The sequence below is a fragment of the Nycticebus coucang genome, chromosome 15 (genome assembly GCF_027406575.1).
Source record: "Nycticebus coucang isolate mNycCou1 chromosome 15, mNycCou1.pri, whole genome shotgun sequence".
NCBI classification, from domain to species: Eukaryota; Metazoa; Chordata; class Mammalia; order Primates; family Lorisidae; genus Nycticebus; species Nycticebus coucang.
The window spans coordinates 72,605,745-72,627,030 of NC_069794.1; the positions used below are offsets into that span (position 1 = coordinate 72,605,745).

General features: G+C 41.2%; 1 protein-coding gene across 3 annotated transcripts in view; it reads left to right on the forward strand.

Moving 5' to 3' along the window:
* TNFRSF19 (TNF receptor superfamily member 19) overlaps nucleotides 1-21,286 on the forward strand; it is a 120,147-nt gene that overhangs the window by 54,554 nt on the left and 44,307 nt on the right. For all 3 annotated transcript variants that reach the window (XM_053563883.1, XM_053563884.1, XM_053563885.1), the window contains one exon: nucleotides 4,180-4,265. In XM_053563883.1, coding sequence (XP_053419858.1) covers nucleotides 4,180-4,265 — 86 coding nt within the window. The remainder of the gene's footprint in view (nucleotides 1-4,179; nucleotides 4,266-21,286) is intronic.

Here is a 21,286-nt window from a genome sequence, read left to right on the forward strand (position 1 = left end):
CTGCTTCAGAGAGCCGTCCATTAACATCATTACCATATCTTTCTCTACCTGGGTCACCTGCACTGGTCCCTTGTGTTGGTGCTCATCTCGCCCAGCCAGCCAGACAGCGCGCCAGAGCGCACTGTGGAAGAGCACTGACTTGGCCGGCCGCTTGGGGCTAGCACAGATGCACACAGCGGGCAGCTTAGAGCCTGGCCCCGTCAGCAGCGCAAACACTGGCAGAGGCATCAGTAGTGGGAACAGCACCTCCATCTTAACCTTTTTTAAGTGTAAAGTTCTGTTGTTTTAAGTATATTCACATTGTTGTGGAAGAGATCTATAGAACTCATTCAGCTTCCCAAACTGAAACTCTATACTAACTCTCCTTTTTCCCCACCCTGCAGCCTTTGCTAATTACCCTTCTTTCTGTGTCTTTGAATTTTTCTACTCTAAGGATCTGTCCTACAGTATCTGTCTTTTTATGACTGCTTTGTTTCCCTTAGCACAGTGTCCTCAAGGTTCACGCATGTTGTAGCATGTGCCAGGAATTCCCTCCTTCTTAAGCTGAATGATACTCCATTGTAAGTACATGCCATATTTGGTTTATTAATTCGTTCATCAATGGACATTTGTGTTTCTTACACCTCTTGGCTATCTTGAGTATTGCTGCAATGAGCATGGGTGGGCAGATACCTCTTCAAGACCCTGCTTTGCATTCTTCTGGATATATACCCAGAAGTGAGACTACTGGATCATATCGTCATTCTACTAGTATTTTGAGGAACTTTCATACTGTTTTCCACAGCGGCTGCTCCATTTCACATTCCACCAGCAGTAGTGCACAAGGATTCCAGTTTCTTACATCCTCACTAACATTTATTATTTTTTGTTCACTTATTATTTTTTTAATAGCAGCCATCCTAATGGGTATGAGGTGATACCTCTTTGTGGTTTTGATTTTCAGTTTCCTAATCATTAGAAATGTTGAACATCTTTTAACATGTGTATTGGCCATGTGTGTATATTATCTTGGATAAATGTCTATTTAAGTCCCTTGCTTATTTCAAAATCAGTTTGATATTTTTGCTGTTGAGTTGTAGGAATTCTTTATATATTATAGCTAGTTAACCCCTTTTCAGACATATGATTTGCTAATATTTTCTCCCATTCTGTAGGTAACATTGTCGCTCTTTGTACTGTAAACTATCCTTTGATACACAAATGTTTTTAGTTTGGTGTAGTACCATTTGCCAAGTTTTGCTTTTGTTACCTGTACTTTTAGTGTCAAATCCAAGAGATCATCATCAAAACTAGTGTCATAAAAGTTTTCCCCTATGTTTTCATCTATGAGTTATATAGTTTTAGGTCTTATTTTTAAGTCTTTAGTCCATTTTGAGTTAATTTTTTTATATTGTATAAGAGAAGGGTCCAGATGCATGTGAATATCCAGTTTTTTCATCAACATTTCATAAAGAAGCTATTCTTTCCTTAGAGAGTGTTCTTGACACACATATCAAAAATCATTAAATGTGATAGAGTTTATTTCTAGACTTTTTTTCTATTCTATTGATCTATTTGTCGTTATGCCAGTGCTGTATTATTTTGATTATTATAACTTCGTAACATGTTTTGAAGTCAGGAAGTGTGAGTACTCCACCTTTGTTCTTTTTCACTTTTACCTTATAAATTACACAATGAAAAATTTTATTAATAACTAATGGGAAGTCACTTATTACATATCCTTTGGACAAATTTCCATAGTCAAATAAAAATAGAAAGTAGAATTGTATATATCTAGTCAGCAGAAGATTCAAATGCAAATTTTGCTTCTGCCATAAATTATATATATTTGCTACTACATTATGCAATTTTACAAAATAACTGCATTTACCTGTCCTCTATCAACTTCATCTGTAAGTTAGTTTTGGGCATATAAAAGTTAGACATTACATACAAGGTCAGACAGTAAGTTCTCAAACCCATCCTAAAAAAATTGCCTAGTCCACCGTTCAAAGCAATTTTAGAACTCTTTTTCTAGAATGGCCACCAGAGCTGTCATTGTAGAAGGTCTGACCATTAAGTTCAAGAACATACAAAAAGTGCTTTGAAGGGTGGACTAGACTCTTGGCATTGGTGCAGAGCTTCCTAAGGGGAGTATTTCAAAAGTGACTGTAGTGATACTTGGCAAGGAGGTATGTAGCACTTTTTCTAGAATGAGTTTGTGATCTTAGTTGTCTCACCTTGTATATGAAAACTAGAAACCTCACTTGAATTCCCATCATAGGCACTGTTAATATGTAGTATATAATATCTTCTAAATGTTTCTCATTACAAATATATAAACATAAATATTTTTATTTGCATTGGTAAATAATCTAAAAGAATCCATATGAAAGTGGATGTATGTACAAAACAGAATCATATACACTTCTCTTTTTCATGTAATGTTTAAAAAATGTTTATGGTAGGGCAGTGCCTGTAGCTCAAAGGAGTAGGGCACCAGCCCCATATGCCAGAGGTGGTGGGTTCAAACCCAGCCCCAGCCAAAAACTGCAAAAAAAGAAAAAAAAAATGTGTATGGTAGATCTTAGAATCACCATTTCTAAGGCCATTGTATATTCCATTGTCTTGGGTCTGCCCTGCTTAGCTATTTTTACTGTTGGACATGAAAGATTGTGCCTAATTAGCTTTTTTCTTTTATAAGTAATGCTATGATTGTATTCTTTTCCCTTTTCCCTTTTCCTGCTTCTATGGAGTTGATTATTTTTTAGGATAAATTCTTACATACAAAATTACTAGGTAAAGAATGTAAACTATTTTCTTGAGTTCCCATAACACATTGTTAAACTGCCCTACTGGGCGGTGCCTGTGGCTCAAGGAGTAGGGCGCCGGTCCCATATGCCGGAGGTGGTGGGTTCAAACCCAGCCCCGGCCAAAAAAACCAAAAAAAAAAAAAAACTGCCCTACTAAAAGTGGCAATTTATACATATGCCTATTTGCCAATGCTCACACCAGTGCTTTCCCAATTTTCCAAGTAAAAATGATGTAGTTTTCACTTCAACTTACATTTGCTTGATTAATAATGAAGTTAAACATTTTCATCTTAAATTTAAAAATTTTTTAATTCCATTGTGCTTTTTAGTTTCAATTTTGAAATTATGCAATGTTCTTTTGAGAATGAATGTTCTTTGCCTATTTTTCAATTATAATGAAAAACATTATATTTCACTTCCATGATCATTTTTTTTTTGAGACAGAGTCCCACTGTGTCACCTTCAGTAGAGTGTTGTGGCATCACAGCTCACAGCAACCTCCAACACTTGGGCTTAAGCTATTCTCTTGCCTCAGCCTCCCAAGTAGTTGGGACTATAAGCACCCACCACAATGTCTTGCTATTTTTTTGTTGAAGTTGTTATTTAGCTGGCTAGGGCCAGGTTCGAACCCACCAGCCTCAGTGTATGTGGCTGGCTCCATAACCACTGTGGTACAGGTGCCAAGCCTCATCATCATGAATTTTATGTTTTACCTCATAGACTTAAGATATAGATAATACTTTAATTAGAGTAAGTTTTCAGTTTTCATGTGCCCATTGACTCTGTTGATGATGCTTTGTTTACTTTTGATCTTCAAGTGTCTTTAACTCCTTTTCTTTTCCTTTCTTTTCTTCTCTTTCCTTTCTTCTCTTTTCTTTTCTTTTTTGTGTGTGTGATCAAAACTTCTACTGTGCCTCCTGGGTTTCTTGTCATGCCTTAGAAAGATCCTCATATCAAGAACTTTTTAGTGTCTCTCTTTATTTTTCTATTGCTCTTAGGGTTTTCTTTATTTGGGGGCCCATAATTCCAAATAAAAAACACTTTATAAGGTGTTTTGCAGTTTAAATTATAAAAGAAATACCAGAGACCACTGATTTTGTAGTTCCTCGCTGGTAACCCCAGTCCAACATAGAGAAAGTGTGGGTTGAGGAGAATCTGTGAAGTTACGTTTAGTGGAATTGATATTTCCTAAGTGTTCACCACCTGCTCATAAAGGCTCTCCAAGAATGAGTCTAAGACATTGTTACATTTAAGCCTTTGGGCACCTTTTTCATCTGAGCTGTAGAACTGGTAAGAGAGTGCTGGTAATTATAGCATAAGACTTACTTGCTCCAACTGTAAGCTTCGATGAAAGAGCTAACAAGGGTTGTTTTCCCTTCTCTTCTAGATTTTATAGGAAGACAAAACTTGTTGGTTTTCAAGACATGGAGTGTGTGCCTTGTGGAGACCCTCCGCCACCTTACGAACCGCACTGTGAGTGAATGCTGCGCAAACAGAGCAGAAGGGACAATGGGACTTTAAAATTTTTCTTTTAATTTTTAAGCCTTTCTTCGGTTGGCAAATGGAGCAAAATCTGTCTGTCCCTGTGGGGTTTACAGTGTGTACCCTTTTATCAAACTTTCAGCTGGACATAAAGCCCTTTTGTTGTGCTCCTCCATCAGCAAACTGTGTCCCTTGATTTGAATCTCGAAGTGAAATGCCGCTGCTCGGCTCCACTTACATCTTTATCTTTCTCTCTAGATGGATCAGGCAGGAAATGCCAATGAACTAAGAGGTCCAGATCTTAACCTGGAATGTCTTTGTACCTCAGCCCCGTGAATTCCTGGGTTTTCCCTTTTTAGTCCCCAGACACAACCATCTAGTGGCATCTCTGCCTTTCCAGAGAAGTTCCTCTCTGTAAATCACCTGTCCTTGTTAAAATGTGTCACTGAGTGGAATTTTATTTATTTCATTCATTTTTTCATTTCACAAATAAATGAAGAGAGAGAACTCAGGCATGCTCGAGGTACAACTGTAAGTGACAAAATTGTGCCTTTTCCTCTTTATGTTAACATTAATCTTTTTGACCATGTATTTTCCTTAGATACAAAAGGTATTAATCGTCATTGACTTTGAATACGTAGAAAAGTGGCTGCTCACTTTTCTTAATGCTAAGTATAAACCTGACCAAAGAACACCCATTGGTATGGGACAGGAAGGGAAGCAGCAGGTGGGCGCCTGCTCTGGCAGGCATGCTTGTCTGTGTCTTAGCAGGACCTTGGTGAGCTGGGCTTCAAGGAACACAAGAAGCAGCTAAGTGCAGGTGGAGGATGGGGAAGGCAAGGGACTTTGTCCTTCAGGCCTTTTTGGGCAACATTGTTTTCATATAATTTCTAATGCATGGGACCTGTTCTATACTTCTTTCTGTGACAAAAGTCCCCTTCTGAACTGATGGAAAGTTATTGCATCATTTGATAAGGTACTTCTCTTCCCAAGAATGTCATGGAATGTTGCAGTCCATGTTATTGTAGTTTTTTACCCAAACGCATTACTTTCTATTCTTCATTTTAAGTTATAAAAAAACTGGGCGGTGCCTGTGGCTCAGTAAGTAGGGCGCCAGCCCCATATACCAAGGGTGGCAGGTTCAAACCCGGCCCCAGCCAAACTGCAACAACAACAACAACAAAATAAAATAAAATAAAATAAAGTTATAAAAAAACAAAAAAAGTTAGAAGACTTTCAACTTTTATAAAAAACGGTGTGTTGATCTTCATTTTTATAATAGGTAAACATTCACCAAATACTTCACTGCAGTTAACAAGTGCAATGCTGAATGCCTACCATGTGTTAGTCACAATGCGGGTGCTTTACTTAACTTTTCTCAATAATCCTGTCATCAGCCCCAATTTGTGCAGGAGAGGTTAATACCTTTTCATTATTGGCTGATGAATGGCAGACAGTGTTCCCCGGATTAGACAAGTCTGTCTAACTTTGGATATTGTGCTCTTGCCCTACACTGTACCACCTCCCTATGCTAAACCAAGCCATCGAATCTGTCCTATGTGTTGAAACGTTTATTGCTTAACAAAAATTCTCAAAATCTAACATGTAAGAGACACTGAAGGAGCCTCTTTATGTGGCTATACAGCCCATAAAAGAAAATATCCTCTTGCCAGAGGGACTTTACCTAACAATTGCAATCAGTGTAACTGGCTTATTGTACCCTCAATGAATCCCCAACAATAAAAAAAAAAAAAAAAATATCCTCTTGCCAATTGCAACGGATGACTTGGTCTTGCTGGTGGGTGAGCTCAACCATCATTTTGTCAATAAGGCAAGTTACAATTACATACTTTATCCCAAACTACTGCACAGAGATTTAGTAAAGAGGCCAGTATTGCCTAATTTGGAGTGAGAAAGTATTATAAGTTTTTTTCTCTTTAATTTTTTGGGTTTAAGTTTCATTTAATGCAGTCAAAAGTCTGAGGCTTTGGAATTTTTTGACTTCAGGGTTCTGGCTAACCTTAAACATCACCAGTTTGTCTTTGAAAGTAGATCTTACTTGTAACTTCTAGTGTCTTGTGAAGTTCTTAGTCACTTGTATTTTTAAAAAGAAAATTAATGAGCTTGATTTATGTATATAAATTTCTTCGCATATGAAACTTTTTAGAAAGCAAAGAAAATTACTTGTTGAAGTCAGAAATGCAGGGTGCACAGCTAACAGCATTTCAAATCATAAGGCCCAACAGTCCGGTGGTCTTGAGTGAGCATTAATCCTTATCTCTGAAGAGGAAAAGTTTGCTGCCTTTGGCACAGTTCTTGGGAGTAATTCCAGAATACAACTAATCTCCTCAAAAGAGATTTCAAAGTCTTTTGGAGCAATTATGTAAGGTGCCTTATGTTTTCATTTCTTCTACTTCTTTGGGCTTTTTAAACTCATCCACAAAGAACTGCTATTTCAGTGTTGTTGTTTTTTTTTTTTTTTGGCCGGGGCTGGGTTTGAACCCACCACCTCTGGCATGGGGGGCCAGTGCCTTACTCCTTTGAGCCACAGGCGCCACCCCTTTGAGCCACAGGCGCCGCTATTTCAGTGTTTTTTCGACCCCCTGAGAAGTTCCTTTACCATTTAGCCTCTCAGCTATAAGAAAGTGATGCCACTTAGGCTAATGCAAGTAGTGGATGTTGTTTCAGATACATGTGGTAGTAGGAGAAGCTGGAACTTCCCAGAAGCCAGGGTAGCCCTCTCTGGGATTCCCAAGAGACTCTGGAGTCTGGAGGCTTGTAGTCCCTCTGCAGCAGGAGGCCCTGAGCTCTGTAGGCCTGTCTGGGTCTCCATTTTCAACACATGCCTAACTCTGTCCTTTTGGGTCACACTCCTTCGTGAGAGCATCTGATTGGGCTAGTTCAATGCCATCCTCCTGGGAGGCGGGGCCTTCTTTCACTTACTTGCTGAAAGTGAAGTGCCAGCTGGTGTCAGGAACATGTGGAGACCAGACAGACCTCAATCATATTCTCTGTGGAGCTGACAGTCTAGTAGGGGAGTTGTCCAATGATGACTCTGAATTATTTGCAGTATTTGTGTACCCCACACCTAGATGTGGAATTGTGGCAGTGATGTCCTTTGCCTGGTAAGATCTAAGAATGTATGACAGGCAGTGATGTGGGATGCTGGGGACGGCTTTCCCCAGCAGTGGCTTTTGAGTTGTGACCTACAGTATCAGCTAGAGGAGGATCACCTTGGAAAGGAAACTAAACAGAGCATCCAGAGAAGTCGAAGAACGCTGTCCTGCAGCTTCACATGCTGTCTGCGGATCAAGGCAGTGGACACTGGAGCTATTCTTCAGACCTGGTGCTTGGGGAAGTCTGTGCTGATACCAGCAAGATCCCTTCTAGGCAGTAGTGGAAATGGAAGTCAGATTAGAAAGAGAGTAGTTAACGTAAGGGGAAGAATGGAAACTACCACTGTGGACAATTCTGTCCCGATGTTTGCCTGAGACAGAAGGATGGAGTTCTGTGGGCAAGGGAGAGCTGTTTTATTTCATTTTTTAAGTGAAAGACACAGCCTTAGATATGTCTTTCATCTTAGATATTTGAAAGGTCATGGAAGGTTGAAGAGAAGAATCCAGTTGGAAGGGGTTGACTTTATATGAGAGAAAAGAAACTGTGTGAAAAAGCAATGTGAGCCAGCAGTTGGGGAAGGCCTCCTAACAAAGCAGAGGTGGCAGCTGGTGGTCCCAGATGAGGGAAAGCGCCCTGTGGGAGCCAGGGAAGGAGGATCTGGGAGGGAGGAGCCCACAGGGACTATGTGGGCAGTGGCAGGAGGGTGGGGGTCTGTGGCTGTGAACTCAGGGTGAGGCAGGAGCCAGGAAGAACACAGGTACTGAGATTCCCTCAGGGAGTGGAAGGGGAGGTTGACTCGAGAAAGTAGCAGGCTTCCCAGTAGCACCAGTGGCCCCGAGTTGACTTGAGAAAGTAGCAGGCTTCCCAGTAGCACCAGTGGCCCCGAGTTGACTTGAGAAAGTAGCAGGCTTCCCAGTAGCACCAGTGGCCCCCCTGAAGTAGGGCAGCATGGGTTTCTTCTCATTTGTCATCTCTCGAGGCCTCTGCTGCCAGGAAGACCCCAGTTTACCTCTGAGGCTGCCCCAAGACATACATAGGTCACACCCTAAATGGACAGCCTTTAGCAAGCTGTAAACAAGTCTTTAAAAAGGAAGGCTAAGTGTTATAACACAAGAATGGTTTTACATGAATGGAAATACAGTTCCTTACATTAATATAATACCGGAAGCAAACCAAGTAACAAACTTCACAGAAAGTACAAGATGAAAAACTTCTCAAGTTTCTGTCAACTGTCCAGGAGGTCCCACCACTCCCACACTTATCTATGGCCAGTATAACCCAGGACAGCAACTTACCTCCCTGTGATAGGGAGCGACACTGCCCCCAAGGGGCAGGATGACATCCTGAGGGAATGTTTGGCAGCCGCCGGTCTCCAGTCTCTTGGTTCATCTTCTTGCTCCTTCCAGCATGTAATGTTTTGGGGGTGCTTAGTTCTGGTTTTGGGTGGAGCTGCTATCTTGAGGAGCAGGCATCTGCCCCAAAGGGGTGGTATTTGGCAAAGGCTGTGGTTCAAAGCAGAGCAGAGCAATGCAGGTGACCCTTCATGCACACAGGGATGGGAGTGACTGGAGATTGCGGAAAACTCATCAGAGAACAAATAAGTTCTCTATGGCTTAAACGTCGAAACACAAATTTCTCATTTTGTAAGATAGACCTGTGTTCTCCATGAAGAGATTTCAAAACAAGGTGTTGCTATCCCTAACTCTATGTTGCCACAGCCTTAAGAAGTCCTGTGTCGGCTTGGCGCCCATAGCACAGTTGTTACGACACCAGCCACAAGCACACCAAGGCTGGCAGGTTCAAACCCAGCCAGGGCCAGCTAAACAACAATGACAACTACAAGAACAACAACAACAAAAATAGCTGGGCGTTGTGGCAGGCACCGGTAGTCCCAGCTATTTGGGAGGCTGAGGCAAGAAAATCTCTTAAGCCCAGGAGTTTGAGGTTGCTATGAGCTGTGACAGCATAGCACTCTACCAAGGGCGACCTAGTGAGACTCTGCCTCAAATAAAAAAAAAAAAAAAAAAGAAGTCTTGTGGACAGGTGTGTGAGGGCCATGGGGTAGCAGCACACAGCAGGGCTGCTACCAGAAGTTTTGGATTCTCACCTGGGTTTAGCCTTGCAGTGATGACTGATACAAGGACAAATCGTCTCCTGGCCTTGAGCGTCCATGTAGTCTCTGGAAAACGGGATAATAATGCCCATGTCTGAAGGTTTGGGATAGAAGTAAATTAACTAGTATCCAGTAATGGGGTATATCAGAGTAAGCTGTGTAATGACTGTCCTCCCCTGCTGGCCTGCCTTCTCAGAGGATCACCCCACAGGCCCTCTGCCCCCCTTGTTCCTGACTTAGCTATGCTCTTTGGAGGAACTGCTGTTTGGTTGGGAGCTGTCCTACACTGGGAGGAGTTCCTGCTGTATCTGACTCTGATGTTTGTCTTGCCAGTGTTTCACCTCCCCTGGTAGGTGAGCAATGAAAGATGCCAAGAAAGGGGCTGCCATGGAGCTTTGTTGTCTGGCTAAGCTGGGAGGCTAGAGACAACCTGTCTTAGGCTGGTCTCTTTCCCCAGCCCCAGCTTCACCAGAGGAGCTCTAAGCCCCACCCCCAGTGACAATGGATTTATGATCATGATTTTATTAATGCCAGATCTCTGATGGCATTAATTTAATAATGACTGGTTGAGCATAGGGCACCAGGTGGATTAGTGATACTCCTATAAATTGCAGATAAATAAAAGGCACCCTTTATACAGAAATCTCTGCTGCAGGCTCACAATCCTCACTGTGTCTTCAATCCTAGTAGTGAGCACCTGTTTAGAATGTGGGAGAGAAATGGTGAAGAGCACATAAGAGAGTTTAGAACTATATCCTGCCTTGGGTTTGATAAGAAATGCAGATTTAGTATCTTTTAACAATGTTTACTTACTTACGAACAAATAGTGGTCAGAACACATGGTTTTGAAAACATTCAAAGTGGTTTTCACCCAGTACAACTTTATTTAAGTATGTTTAACCTAGGTGTTTGCTTTGTTTTGGGGGGCTTTGTAAAACAAGCCACATGATTCTGGAGAGATAAGGGATCAGATTAATCACTGTGTGGACCTGTAACCATTTAGGAGTTTTCCATGGCTTCACGTGCTCGAAAAACAGCACTTCTTTGTATGAATAAGTAGTAAATCACATTATTCAAAGATGATTATTTGCCAAAGGAATGTTAAAATATCTTGTAAATTACAAATAAGAGTAAATTCAAAATAAAAGTTTAGAAGAAATATTTGCTCAGTAAAGATAATTTTTAACATTAATAGAGAAAAAGAGGAGGGCACCAATGGTCACCTAAACAAAACATTCACAGCATTAGAATCTTTTAAAACAAAAACAAAATACAGCATTTTCAGGTGTTTCTTTTCAGTCTTTTTTCAATCTATACCACTGACTTTTAAAGACTATCTGTGCTTATACTGTTCATACCCTTTTGAATCCTTTCTCTTTTTTTTTTCCTTTTTGAGATGAATGTCTCACTTTGTCACTCTGGATAGAGTGCCATGGCATCACAGCTCACAGCAACCTCAAACTCTTGGGCTCAAGTGATCCCTTTGCCTCATCCTCCCAGGTAGCTGGGACTATAGGCATGTGCCACAATGCCCAGCTATTTTTAGAGATGGAGTCTCCCTCTTGCTCAGGCTGGTCTCAAACTCCAGCGCTCAAGCAATCCACCTGCCTCAGCCTCCTAGAGTGCTAAGATTACAGATGTGAGCCACTGTGCCCAACTGGATCCTTTTTCCATTTCAGATGTAATTTTTTCATGTGTTATTCTTATTGCTCAAATGACTTTATTGAGTAAAGTCTTATACAGTTATTTGGCCTACAGCTGGACTTCTGAGGTTATCCCTATTACATATGACACTGTTGAGCTTCAAGGCAGCTGCCTTTCTCTTAAAATGTCAGGATTTTAGGCAGCTGCATGGGTCCTCAGTTCTTAGAATGCTCTTGCCCAAAGTAAAGCAAGCATGGAAGAAAGTTTATTGAGGAACAGAAAGGTAGGTTTACAAAGTAAGAGCAAGATATAGACTTGTATACAAAGTAAGAGCAAGATACATTTGCCATAGACAGCACATGGGCCTCTATTGCCAGGGCAAAGAGGCGAGGGCTATGGCCAGTGGTTCTCTTGTATACTGCCTAGGTGTCCGGACTACCTCATGGTTCAGAGGCCACCTTGGAACCAGAGTCTTACTGCACCGGTGGACCACCCCTGAGCTTCTCTGAGAACCCATGGCAGGTGTGAACCACATGATAATTAGTCTTAAGGCTGTGTCAGGTCACCTTCGAGACTCTTTTGTCCCTGTTGGCACCAATCTAGATTGGTAGGGTGATCCCTCCTCCCCAGGTGTGACAAATCATTAGGGACAAAATTAAGGTAGATGACAACAAGATGGGGGTCCTGCCTTGTCCTCCTTCCTAGGACAGACAGTCCTCACTGACAGTGCTGCTGTCACCATCAGTGCAATGTGCTTTGCCATATTTATGCACATATGGTGCCACATGTGTGTTTATATTTCCAAAGGTACTAAAATTTTTCTCTCTTGACATGCAATGCTAAATTATCTTGACGTAGGAGTGCCTGATAAACACCTATTTTAAATGAATCAAATTTAAAAGAAAATAAATTGGGAGTATTTTGAAATCAATATGGATTTCAGGATTTCTTCAAAGAAGGGAGCGGGGAGAGAGAGAGAAATGGGATAAAGACGAGGAGGATGAGGAGAAACAAGTTCCTTGGAGCAGGTTCCAAGTTGACCTCAGTTTTTTTCTGAGTATTTTAGCCAGCTCAACCCTGCAGCTAAGAAATCCATTCCTGGTATTCCCCTCATCCTGGGATACTTAAACATTCGCTGAATCTGAATGGAGTAATTGTCTACATAAGGAGATGCAGAGAGATGCCATGGACATATAATCCAAAAATATTTTGCATTTGCTGGAAACAGTATGTGATTTTTATTCTGTGCATGCATGTTTTTAATTAATTAATTAACAGAGTCACACTCTGTTGCCATGGGTAGAGTGCTGTGGCATCATCATAGCTCACAGCAACCTCAAACTCTTCGGCTAAAGCAATCTTCCTGTCTCACCTTCCAGAGTAACTGGGACTACAGGTGCCCACCACAAAAGCTGCCTAATTTTTCTATTTTTAGTCGAGATGGGGTCTTGCTCTTGCCCAGGCTGGTCTCGAACTCCTCAACTCAAGCAGTCCACCTGTGTCAGCCTCCCAGAGTGCTAGAGTTACACACTGGCCCCATGCATGGTTTTAGTTTCTGGAGCAGAGTTGTTCTAACATGTATGCTAATATTTATTGAGCTGCTTTCCAGAACAGTTCCTAGATGACCTGCATTATGGGTCCATAAAGCTCATGACGAGCCCAGTGCTAATTAAGGACTCCCTTTACTGAGGGTTTTCAAATAGGCTGTGGTCTCCAGACTTTTCAGTGGCCAGCCAGAGGCTTGCCCGCATGGCTGTGTTTATGGACCCTAACTCTGAGGAGCTTTTCAGCAACAGATGAGTGCTTTTGTGCCTTTTAAGCAAATACCTAATGCAGCAGTGAAGAGCTCTTTATAGAGAAGTCTTAAAAATGCATCTCTTTCTGGCTAAACAGAACTTTCAGGGTAGGAAAGAGGAAGACAATGAGATCACAAGAAAGAGCACCGATAAAGCAGACCGTATCTGCTGAGGTCAGATTTCCAAGCCAGGACCCACTTCTGACGTTTTTGAGGCAGGATTCCCTCCACCAGTCACTTGTTTACGGTTGGTAGACAATACTGTTTAGTGCTTCTTCTCCCCTCCTTCCCATTGTCTGTAGTGCCTTAAACTTCTTTAGTATGTGTGTGTCTTTCTCTCTCTTTTTTTTTTCTGGTCAATATCATGCCATCTCATTATATTATCAAAAAATAATCTCCAGTCAAAGGTTGCTTACATGGAAACCCAGTAAACAGCTAAAAACTCAAAACTCAATCAGCTCCCCCTGCAAAGTTCCTGCACTCCAGTTCTCCATTGTGAGGATGCCCCCACCCACTCACCCCACACCCTATACCATTTATTTCTTTTTGCAAACATCTCTATGCTGAGCCAAACCAGCCATGGTGAAGAGGACTGGCAAAGAAGGAAGAAGTCAGTTGAAGCAGAGAAACGGAGGCAGCAAGAAGTGAAAGGTGGCCTCCAGCCAAGCAGGGAGGAGTTATAAACCTACCAAAAAAAAGCCAAAAGAACCCCAACATACACTGTAGTACAGTTCCTTTCAGTGTAGAGCCCGCAGATCTATTCATCCTAACGACTGACTCCAAAGGTTTTCTCTCTAATACCACTCAGTAGGGTGATAATCGTTCTCATTATTATTCTGGGACCCAGAAAAGGGCAGAGCGATGATCAAGAAAGCAGAAGTAATTCATTTGTTGTAATTCATTTTTAAATGATTTATGTTAAAAATGATTAATCCTCTTTTAAGGTTGTTTGCTTAGTTAGGCAAACAGTTCTCTGAAAAATACATCAAATGTTTGTTATAGCAAATTTCTCTTTGTCTTGAGGATGTTGAATACAATAGCTGGGCAGTTTAAATGTCATGGTCTCTTTAAAGAAAAAGTGCAACGTCGATTTAATTGCTTTGCATGATTATTTAGTGATTTCAAACACCCTCTAAATATCTTTCTTTGGCCTTAGTTTCATTATTATAAAGTCATAGAAATCAGAAAGTTCCTTCAAAGGTTTCTTTTTTTTTTTTATTGTTAAATCATAGCTGTGTACATTAGTGCAATCAAGGGGTACAATGTGCGGGTTTCATATACAATCTGAAATATTCTCATCAAACTGTTCAACATAGCCTTCATGGCATTTTCTTAGTTACGGTATGTAGGCATTTGTATTCTGCATTTAGTAAGTTTCGCCTGTACCCATTCTAAGGTGCACCGTACATGTGGCCCCACCCATTACCCTCCCTCCACCAAAACCTCCCCCCTCCCTTCCCCTTCCTTGGCCCTTTCCCCATAGTCTTGTGCTATAGTTGGGTTATAGCCTTCATGTGAAAGCTATAATTTAGCTTCATAGCAGAGCTGAGTACATAGGATACTTTTTCTTCCATTCCTGAGATACTTTGCTAAGAAGAATATGTTCCAGCTCCATCCATGTAAACATGAAAGAGGTAAAGTCTCCATCTTTCTTTAAGGCTGCATAGTATTCCATGGTATACATGTACCACAATTTGCTAGTCCATTCGTGGGTTGATGGACACTTGGGCTTCTTCCATGACTTAGTGATTATGAATTGGGCTGCAATAAACATTCTGTTACAGATGTCTTTGTTATATTATGCTTTTGGTCTTTGGGGTATAAACCTAGTAAAGGAATTATAGGATCGAATGGCAGGTCTATTTTTAGGTCTCTAAGTATTCTCCAAACATCCTTCCTGAAGGAACGTATTAGTGGGCATTCCCACCAGCAGTGTAGAAGTGTGCCCTTTTCTCCACATGCACGCCAACATTTCTGGTTTTGGGATTTTGTTATGTGGGCTACTCTTACTGGGGTTAGGTGGTATCTCAAAGTAGTCCTTCAAAGGGTTCTTAACCTCACGTGCTCTGCGTCCATTCTTGTCTCCCAACAAATTTCAGTTTTCTCGAATAGAAATTATTTGAAATAAAATAATAATTTTATTTTTTTTAATAATAAAATCGCTAAATATTTGTCAGGCATTCACTTTCTTCCAATTAAAAAAAAAAAAAAGTTAAATGCCTTCACTGGATAACTTTCAGCATCCCTTGAAACTGAGATGCTGTTGAGAGCCCTGTGTGCCTGCCTGAGACTTTGATCAGGCCCCTTGAGAACAGTAGCAGTTGATTATTACCTAGTCACCAATAAACCCAACTTCTCTGGCTTTTACCTTCAGATTCTTTCAGACACTTAAAAGTCAATCAGCTGGTTTAAATATTTACTCACAAAGAAACAGGTTGTGGTTTGTTAAGTCACATGGCTAAATTAAATTAATTTTAGATTAAGTATAGTTTATTTTTAAAAAATATATTAAATCTAGTGGGCAGGTTCGTTAAGTTGTGGACTTAGTGAAACAGTCCATTGGTGGCCACACAATGGGATCAGTGATTTATGTGTGCACCCATTAAATGCTTAAAATAAAGAAATGTGAGCTTGTGGAAAAAAGCAGTTAGCAGTTGATGCCAAACCTGTGAGGCTCAGATATCACACTTTTTCCTCATGAGCAGTGATTTTCAACTGGTGTGCCAAAGAAATTTTTAAAGTCATTAAATTATTTGTGGAAGAAGTTCAAAGCACAGTAAATATGGTCTTTTTTAACTTTTTTTTTTTTTTTTTTAGATAGTTTCATGCTCTGCCCTGGGTAGAGTAGCTGGTGTCCTAGCTCAAAGCAACCTCAAATTCTTGTTCACCAGGGTTACCCTTGCCTCAGCCTCCTGAGTAGCTGGGACTACAGGCTCCTAAGCCTGACTTGTTTTTCTATTTTTAGTAGAGACAGAAGTCTCAGTTTTGCTCAGGTTGGTCAACATAATTTAAGTGTGCAAAGGAAATTTAACTATAGGTTTGAGTGTGCCATGGGATGAAAAAGGTTGAAAAGCACTGCTCATGAGCATTTAGCCTCGTGAGGTAGTACAGGACATGAGGTAGTACGGGAGGCTCTCACCATGCTAGGACACAGCCCTTTGTCCTCTGCCTGCTCAAATCCTAAGGGCGTCTAGGAATGCAGTTTTAACCAGTGAATTGGGATCCCTTTGGGTGAGTCTCTGGCCATCTCCTAGGTCAGCCACCCAAAGGAGATTTACTTGAAAAACATCATTTTGCAAAGGGAGGAGTACCAGAATAGTACAAAATAGCAAATATTTCTTGAATGCCATAATGTTTCTTGAAAGGTACTAGACTCTCAAAGTGCATTTCTCAGCTTGCCCAGGGATCCCTTGTAGTGTACATTTCCTCAAAACCCTCAGTTCAAATGTAGGAGGCTGTCCTATCAAAGAGGTGACAGGATTCCACCACCTAGTCTTCTGGGCAGCACAGATGTGCTAAGCCTCAGTATTGTCTCTCCAGGTGAACTCCAAGGGACAAGATTAAGAAAGTTTAAAAATAATTTAGAGTTAAGAAAAAATTCTGAGACTCTAAGTTAATTGTAATTGAGCCACTGACATGAAAAAAAAGGATAAAATACCTCAAAGTTTGAAAAAGGTAACTAGAAAGTTAAAAACGGGCACTTGAAGTCAAATTTCAAACAGGAATTAATGTTTTTAAAACATTAATTTTATACACTTTGGGTTTTTAAAACTTCATTTTAACTGTTTCATATTTTGACCATCTCAGAGAAAGTATTTTAAGTATTTCTGAGAGTTTTATCTATATTATGAATCATGTAAGCCATTTTCTTAATTAAATATCTTGATACTTAGATCATTGTAATTTTGAAAAGAAGTATTTTTTTAACTTTCAAAGTAATTTTTCAGCTTTACTGAAATAAAATTTACATACAAGAAGATGTATGTAAATTAAGTGTAAAATTGAGTGAGTTTTTTAAAGTTTCAGATTATTATTGGGGTACACATGTTTTGGTTACATAGTTTGCTTCTGTAAGGTTAAAGTCAGAGTTATAGGTAGGTCCTTCACCCAGAAAGTGTACAATATACCCGAGCAGTGTACCTGTTGGGTGGCAATTTACTCATCCCCTTCAGCCTCCTTCTTGGATGTCACTGAGTTTTGCTTCCATATGCTCACGTGAGTGTTGATCTACTAGCTCCAATTTAGTACTGAGTACATGTGTTTGTTTTTCCACTCTTGCAATATGTCACTTAGGAGAATGATCTCTAATTCCATCCAGGTTGTTACAAAAGAGCCTAGATCTCCATCTTTTATAATGGCTGAATAATATTCCATGTGGTGTGCATACACCATAATTTATTAGTCCATTCGTGTATTGATAAGCACTTGGGTTGTTTCCACATCTTTAAGATTGCGAATTGTGCTGCTATAAATATTTGAGTACAAGTGTTTTTATGATAGAAATGTCTTTTTTCCTTTGAATAAATACCAAGTAATGAGATTGCTGGATCAAATGATAGGTCTGATTTTAGTTCCTCAAGGAATCACCATACTACTTCCCATAGAGGTTGTACTAATTTGCAGCCTGCATTCACTCCAGCAGAATTCACTGAGATTTTGACAGATATGTAAACTTAGGTAATGATTTTTACAATCTAGTTACAGAACATTTCTGTCAATTTCCCATAAGGGAAGTGATTCTTTTCAAGCCTTGGCTTTCCTGGAGTGGGCTCAGTGGGGTTCTCTTTATGAAATTTCTAGACGATATGGTTTAGACATCTTTTTGTTCTTTTCCTGTTTTAAAATGTATGTATGTCTATGTTAGTGTGTTCTGTCCATGTTTCATTTTTTATAGGGAGACCATAGGATTGTTGGTATGATATTTTGTCTTTAAATGATTTTCTGAAAAATCATCAATATAGAACTTAAAAGCGCCAGATGCAGTGGCTCACACCTGTAATCCTAGTACTCCGGGAGGCCAAGATGGGCAGATTGCTTGAGCTTAGGAGTTCAAGACCAGCCTGAACAAGATGGAAACCCTGTCTCTACTAAAAATAGAAAAACTAGCTGGGTGTTGTGGCTAGCACCTGTAGTCCCAGCTACTCAGGAGGATGACAAATGAGGATCACTTGAGCCCAAGAGTTTGAGGTTGCCATGAGCTATAATAACACCATGGCACTCAACTCTAGGGTGACAGAGTAAGACGCTATCTCAAAAAAAAGGAACTTAAAAAGATATCATTGAAAATCAATAATTTCTGAACAGCTTGCCAGTGGTCATAAGAGGTATGCTTCTCTTTAAAATGAGAATAATTGTTTTCTAAAATTCTTGGAATTTAGCTGTTTAACTCTGGAAGCATGTGCGGAAGTACCTTTTGAGTACCGAATGCTAGTCTAGATATTAGCAAAGTGCCACATAAAGACATCTCTTCAGTGCTGTAAGTGATCTGCAGATTAGCTTGTCCTCTCATTTATTGACAACTATCTTGAATGTCTGGGATGTCCTGTGGGATGGTGGGGGCGGGTGCGAGGAACTTGCCCTTTTCCCCCTGAAAGTTTGCTGAAAGATCAACTCAGTATTAAGGCAAGATGTTTACTTCCAAATACCATGTGCGTGGGGAGAATCACCAGAGTGAGTACCCAATGTCTCAATGTTGGTCAGATACCTTTAGACCTGCCTTTTAGAAGAGAGAGGGAGAACTTTTAGAAGAGAGTGTAGGTGCAACAAGTGGTTGCTGGGGAAGATAAATGGGGGAGAGAAAAGATTGACTTGTAAATTAACATGAGAGGCAGGTATTGTGTTGTAAGTGATTTGAGGCTTGTGTGTTAGAATTCAGGGGGAGGAAAGGAGTCAGATTGTCCCCTTTGATCTTTTAATCCTATCTGGTCAGTCCGGTTTTATGTAGATAGAGGAAAATCCGCTTCCAAATTCTTTCTGATCTCTAATGACTTTTGACTCAAAGTATTCTTTATACCTAATAGTCTCAAATTTGGGGGTGAAATTTTCTTGCTCCTTCACTTGACATCCTAATGCTACCAGGGCGGGGCTAGTATTTACAACATGTTCAGGGAAAAGCCTAGACTTTAAGGTGACCCTAGCACAGGCCCCAAAAGGAGGAGGAGGCAGCAAGAAGCTTAGCCCAGGGTAGGCCTGGGGAGGGGAGCCCTTGAGTAGATGGGGGGATTAGAGACTAGGGAGTTGATCAAATAGGTCTCCTAGACCATTGAAAAGACATGATGTGACTTTTAGAAGATTCTCTGGCTGCTGCTGAAAATAGACTTCTGAAGAGCAAGGGAGGAAGCAGGAACTCACTAAGTTCAGGAGAATATTTTTAGCTGATGCAATAAATGTGTGTACCTTGAGGCTTTCTGCCCCTTCTCAAGAGCTAATTATTAGTTTAATTAATTGACTAATTCAATTTTACAATTTAAGTTAAATAAATTTTATTTGTTACTTAAATGTTAACAATATAGTTTTATTTGTTTGCTTTCTATGTCAAGGAAAATTAGAGAAGAATAGCATTTGGTTGAGTTTGTCCTAAACTCAGGCAAGACAAACATTTGGAAGAAGTTAATTTAAGATTTTACATCATACCATAAGAGTTTACATCATTATGAGTGTTTTCTATTATTTTAGGCTCTGGGGACACAGATAAAGGCCTGAAACATGAACTCGGGGGAGGTTCTCTCTGATCTCTAACCCTTATTAACTCCGAGAGGGTGCTTTCCTGTAACTACTTCCGACGAGCCTCCCAGGACACAGGCAAACCAGGATCTGCTTGATGTTTTTCGTGGATCAGCTCACTTAATCTTCACCGTGAAGAAGGTTTGATTTTTAGTCCTAACATCTAACTTTCAGACAAATTATTTAACTTTTCTTTGTCCCCATTTCTTTGTCTACTGGATGAAGATCCTAATAATTGTAAAAGAGGTGATAAAGTCTGGGCCACCTTCTGGAATTATCATTCTGTTCCAAGTCTCAAGAAAAGTGTTCTCCCCAGCCTCAGCAAGAGCAAAACCCCTGTCTCTACTAAAAATAGAAAATTAAAAAGAAAAGAAAGAAAGAAAGAAAAGAAAAATTAGCCAGACATGGGAGCAGGTTCTTGTAGTCCCAGCTTCTCAGGAAACTGAGTCAGGACTGCTTAAACCCAGGAGTATGAGGTTACTGTGAGCTAGGCTGTTGCCATGGCAGGCTAGCCTGGGCAACGGAGTAAGACTTTATCTCAAAAAAATAAAAGAGAATCCACCCTCCTTGGCCTCCCAGAGTGCAAGGATTATAGGCATGAGCCTCCACAACTGGCCTATCTTCATCAACAATTTCAGGCTTTGGAGAGAGATTAAAGATGGTGGCTGAGTAACAGCTTCCCTGCAGCTGGGAACAGCGAGTCTGGGGAGACAAGACTCCAAGCATCTCTGGCTGGTGGGATCTGCCTATATTCATCCCCTTGAGGATACGGGGAGCCAGCAAGGGACTTCTGGACCCCAAGAGGAGGACAAAAACAGTGGAAAACTGGCAAGTGGTTGCATGTGTTCAATTGACCTAATCACGCCGGCAACCGTAAGTATAAGCAGCAGTGAGACTGCAAACCAGAAAAGCCTTACCTGTGAACTGTTTCAGTGTTCTTGGACTTGGCACTCAGTTGAACTGCCTTGGGGAGAGCTTGAGCAGGAGTGTGGAGAACTTTGGGCATTGTCTGGGGCCCCAGACTGAGCCACTGAGCTGGGCACAGGAAGCCATTGTGAAAGAACTGTCCCGGCAAGCTCCGCCCTCAGGGTCTCAGAGCAGGGATTGAGCGGGTCAAAGTAACCTACTAACTGAGCAGCCTAAAGGCGGGGACTGAGCTGCCTTACAGCCTTAATCCTTAGGGGCAGAGTGAGACGGTCTTGGCACACTGGAGCCTTGGGCTGTTGCCCTGGGTAGAGTGCCGTGACATCACAGGTCATAGCAACCTCAAACTCCTGGGCTTGGCGCCGCCCAGACCTCCATAAAAGCTGTGCAGTGACCCCCGACTGGTGACCCGCACCCACCGGGCCTCCACATTCCCTGACCAGGAACTGCGGGAGCCACACAACCCTGCGTCCTCCTTCCTGTGTCCTCCCAGCTTCCACACTAGCCCGTTCATCTGGACAGGGACTCTGGTATCTGTGTGCCTTTTGGAGCCCTCCCTGCCTCTGTGCAGAGCTCTTCTCCTGACCAGAGACTGCTGGAGCCTTGGGCTCTCTGTGCCAAAGTCACTGGGCGCCTGGTACTCCCAGAACAGTGCGCACCACACCCAGCCCTGTTGCTGGATCCGGGTGTGTCACA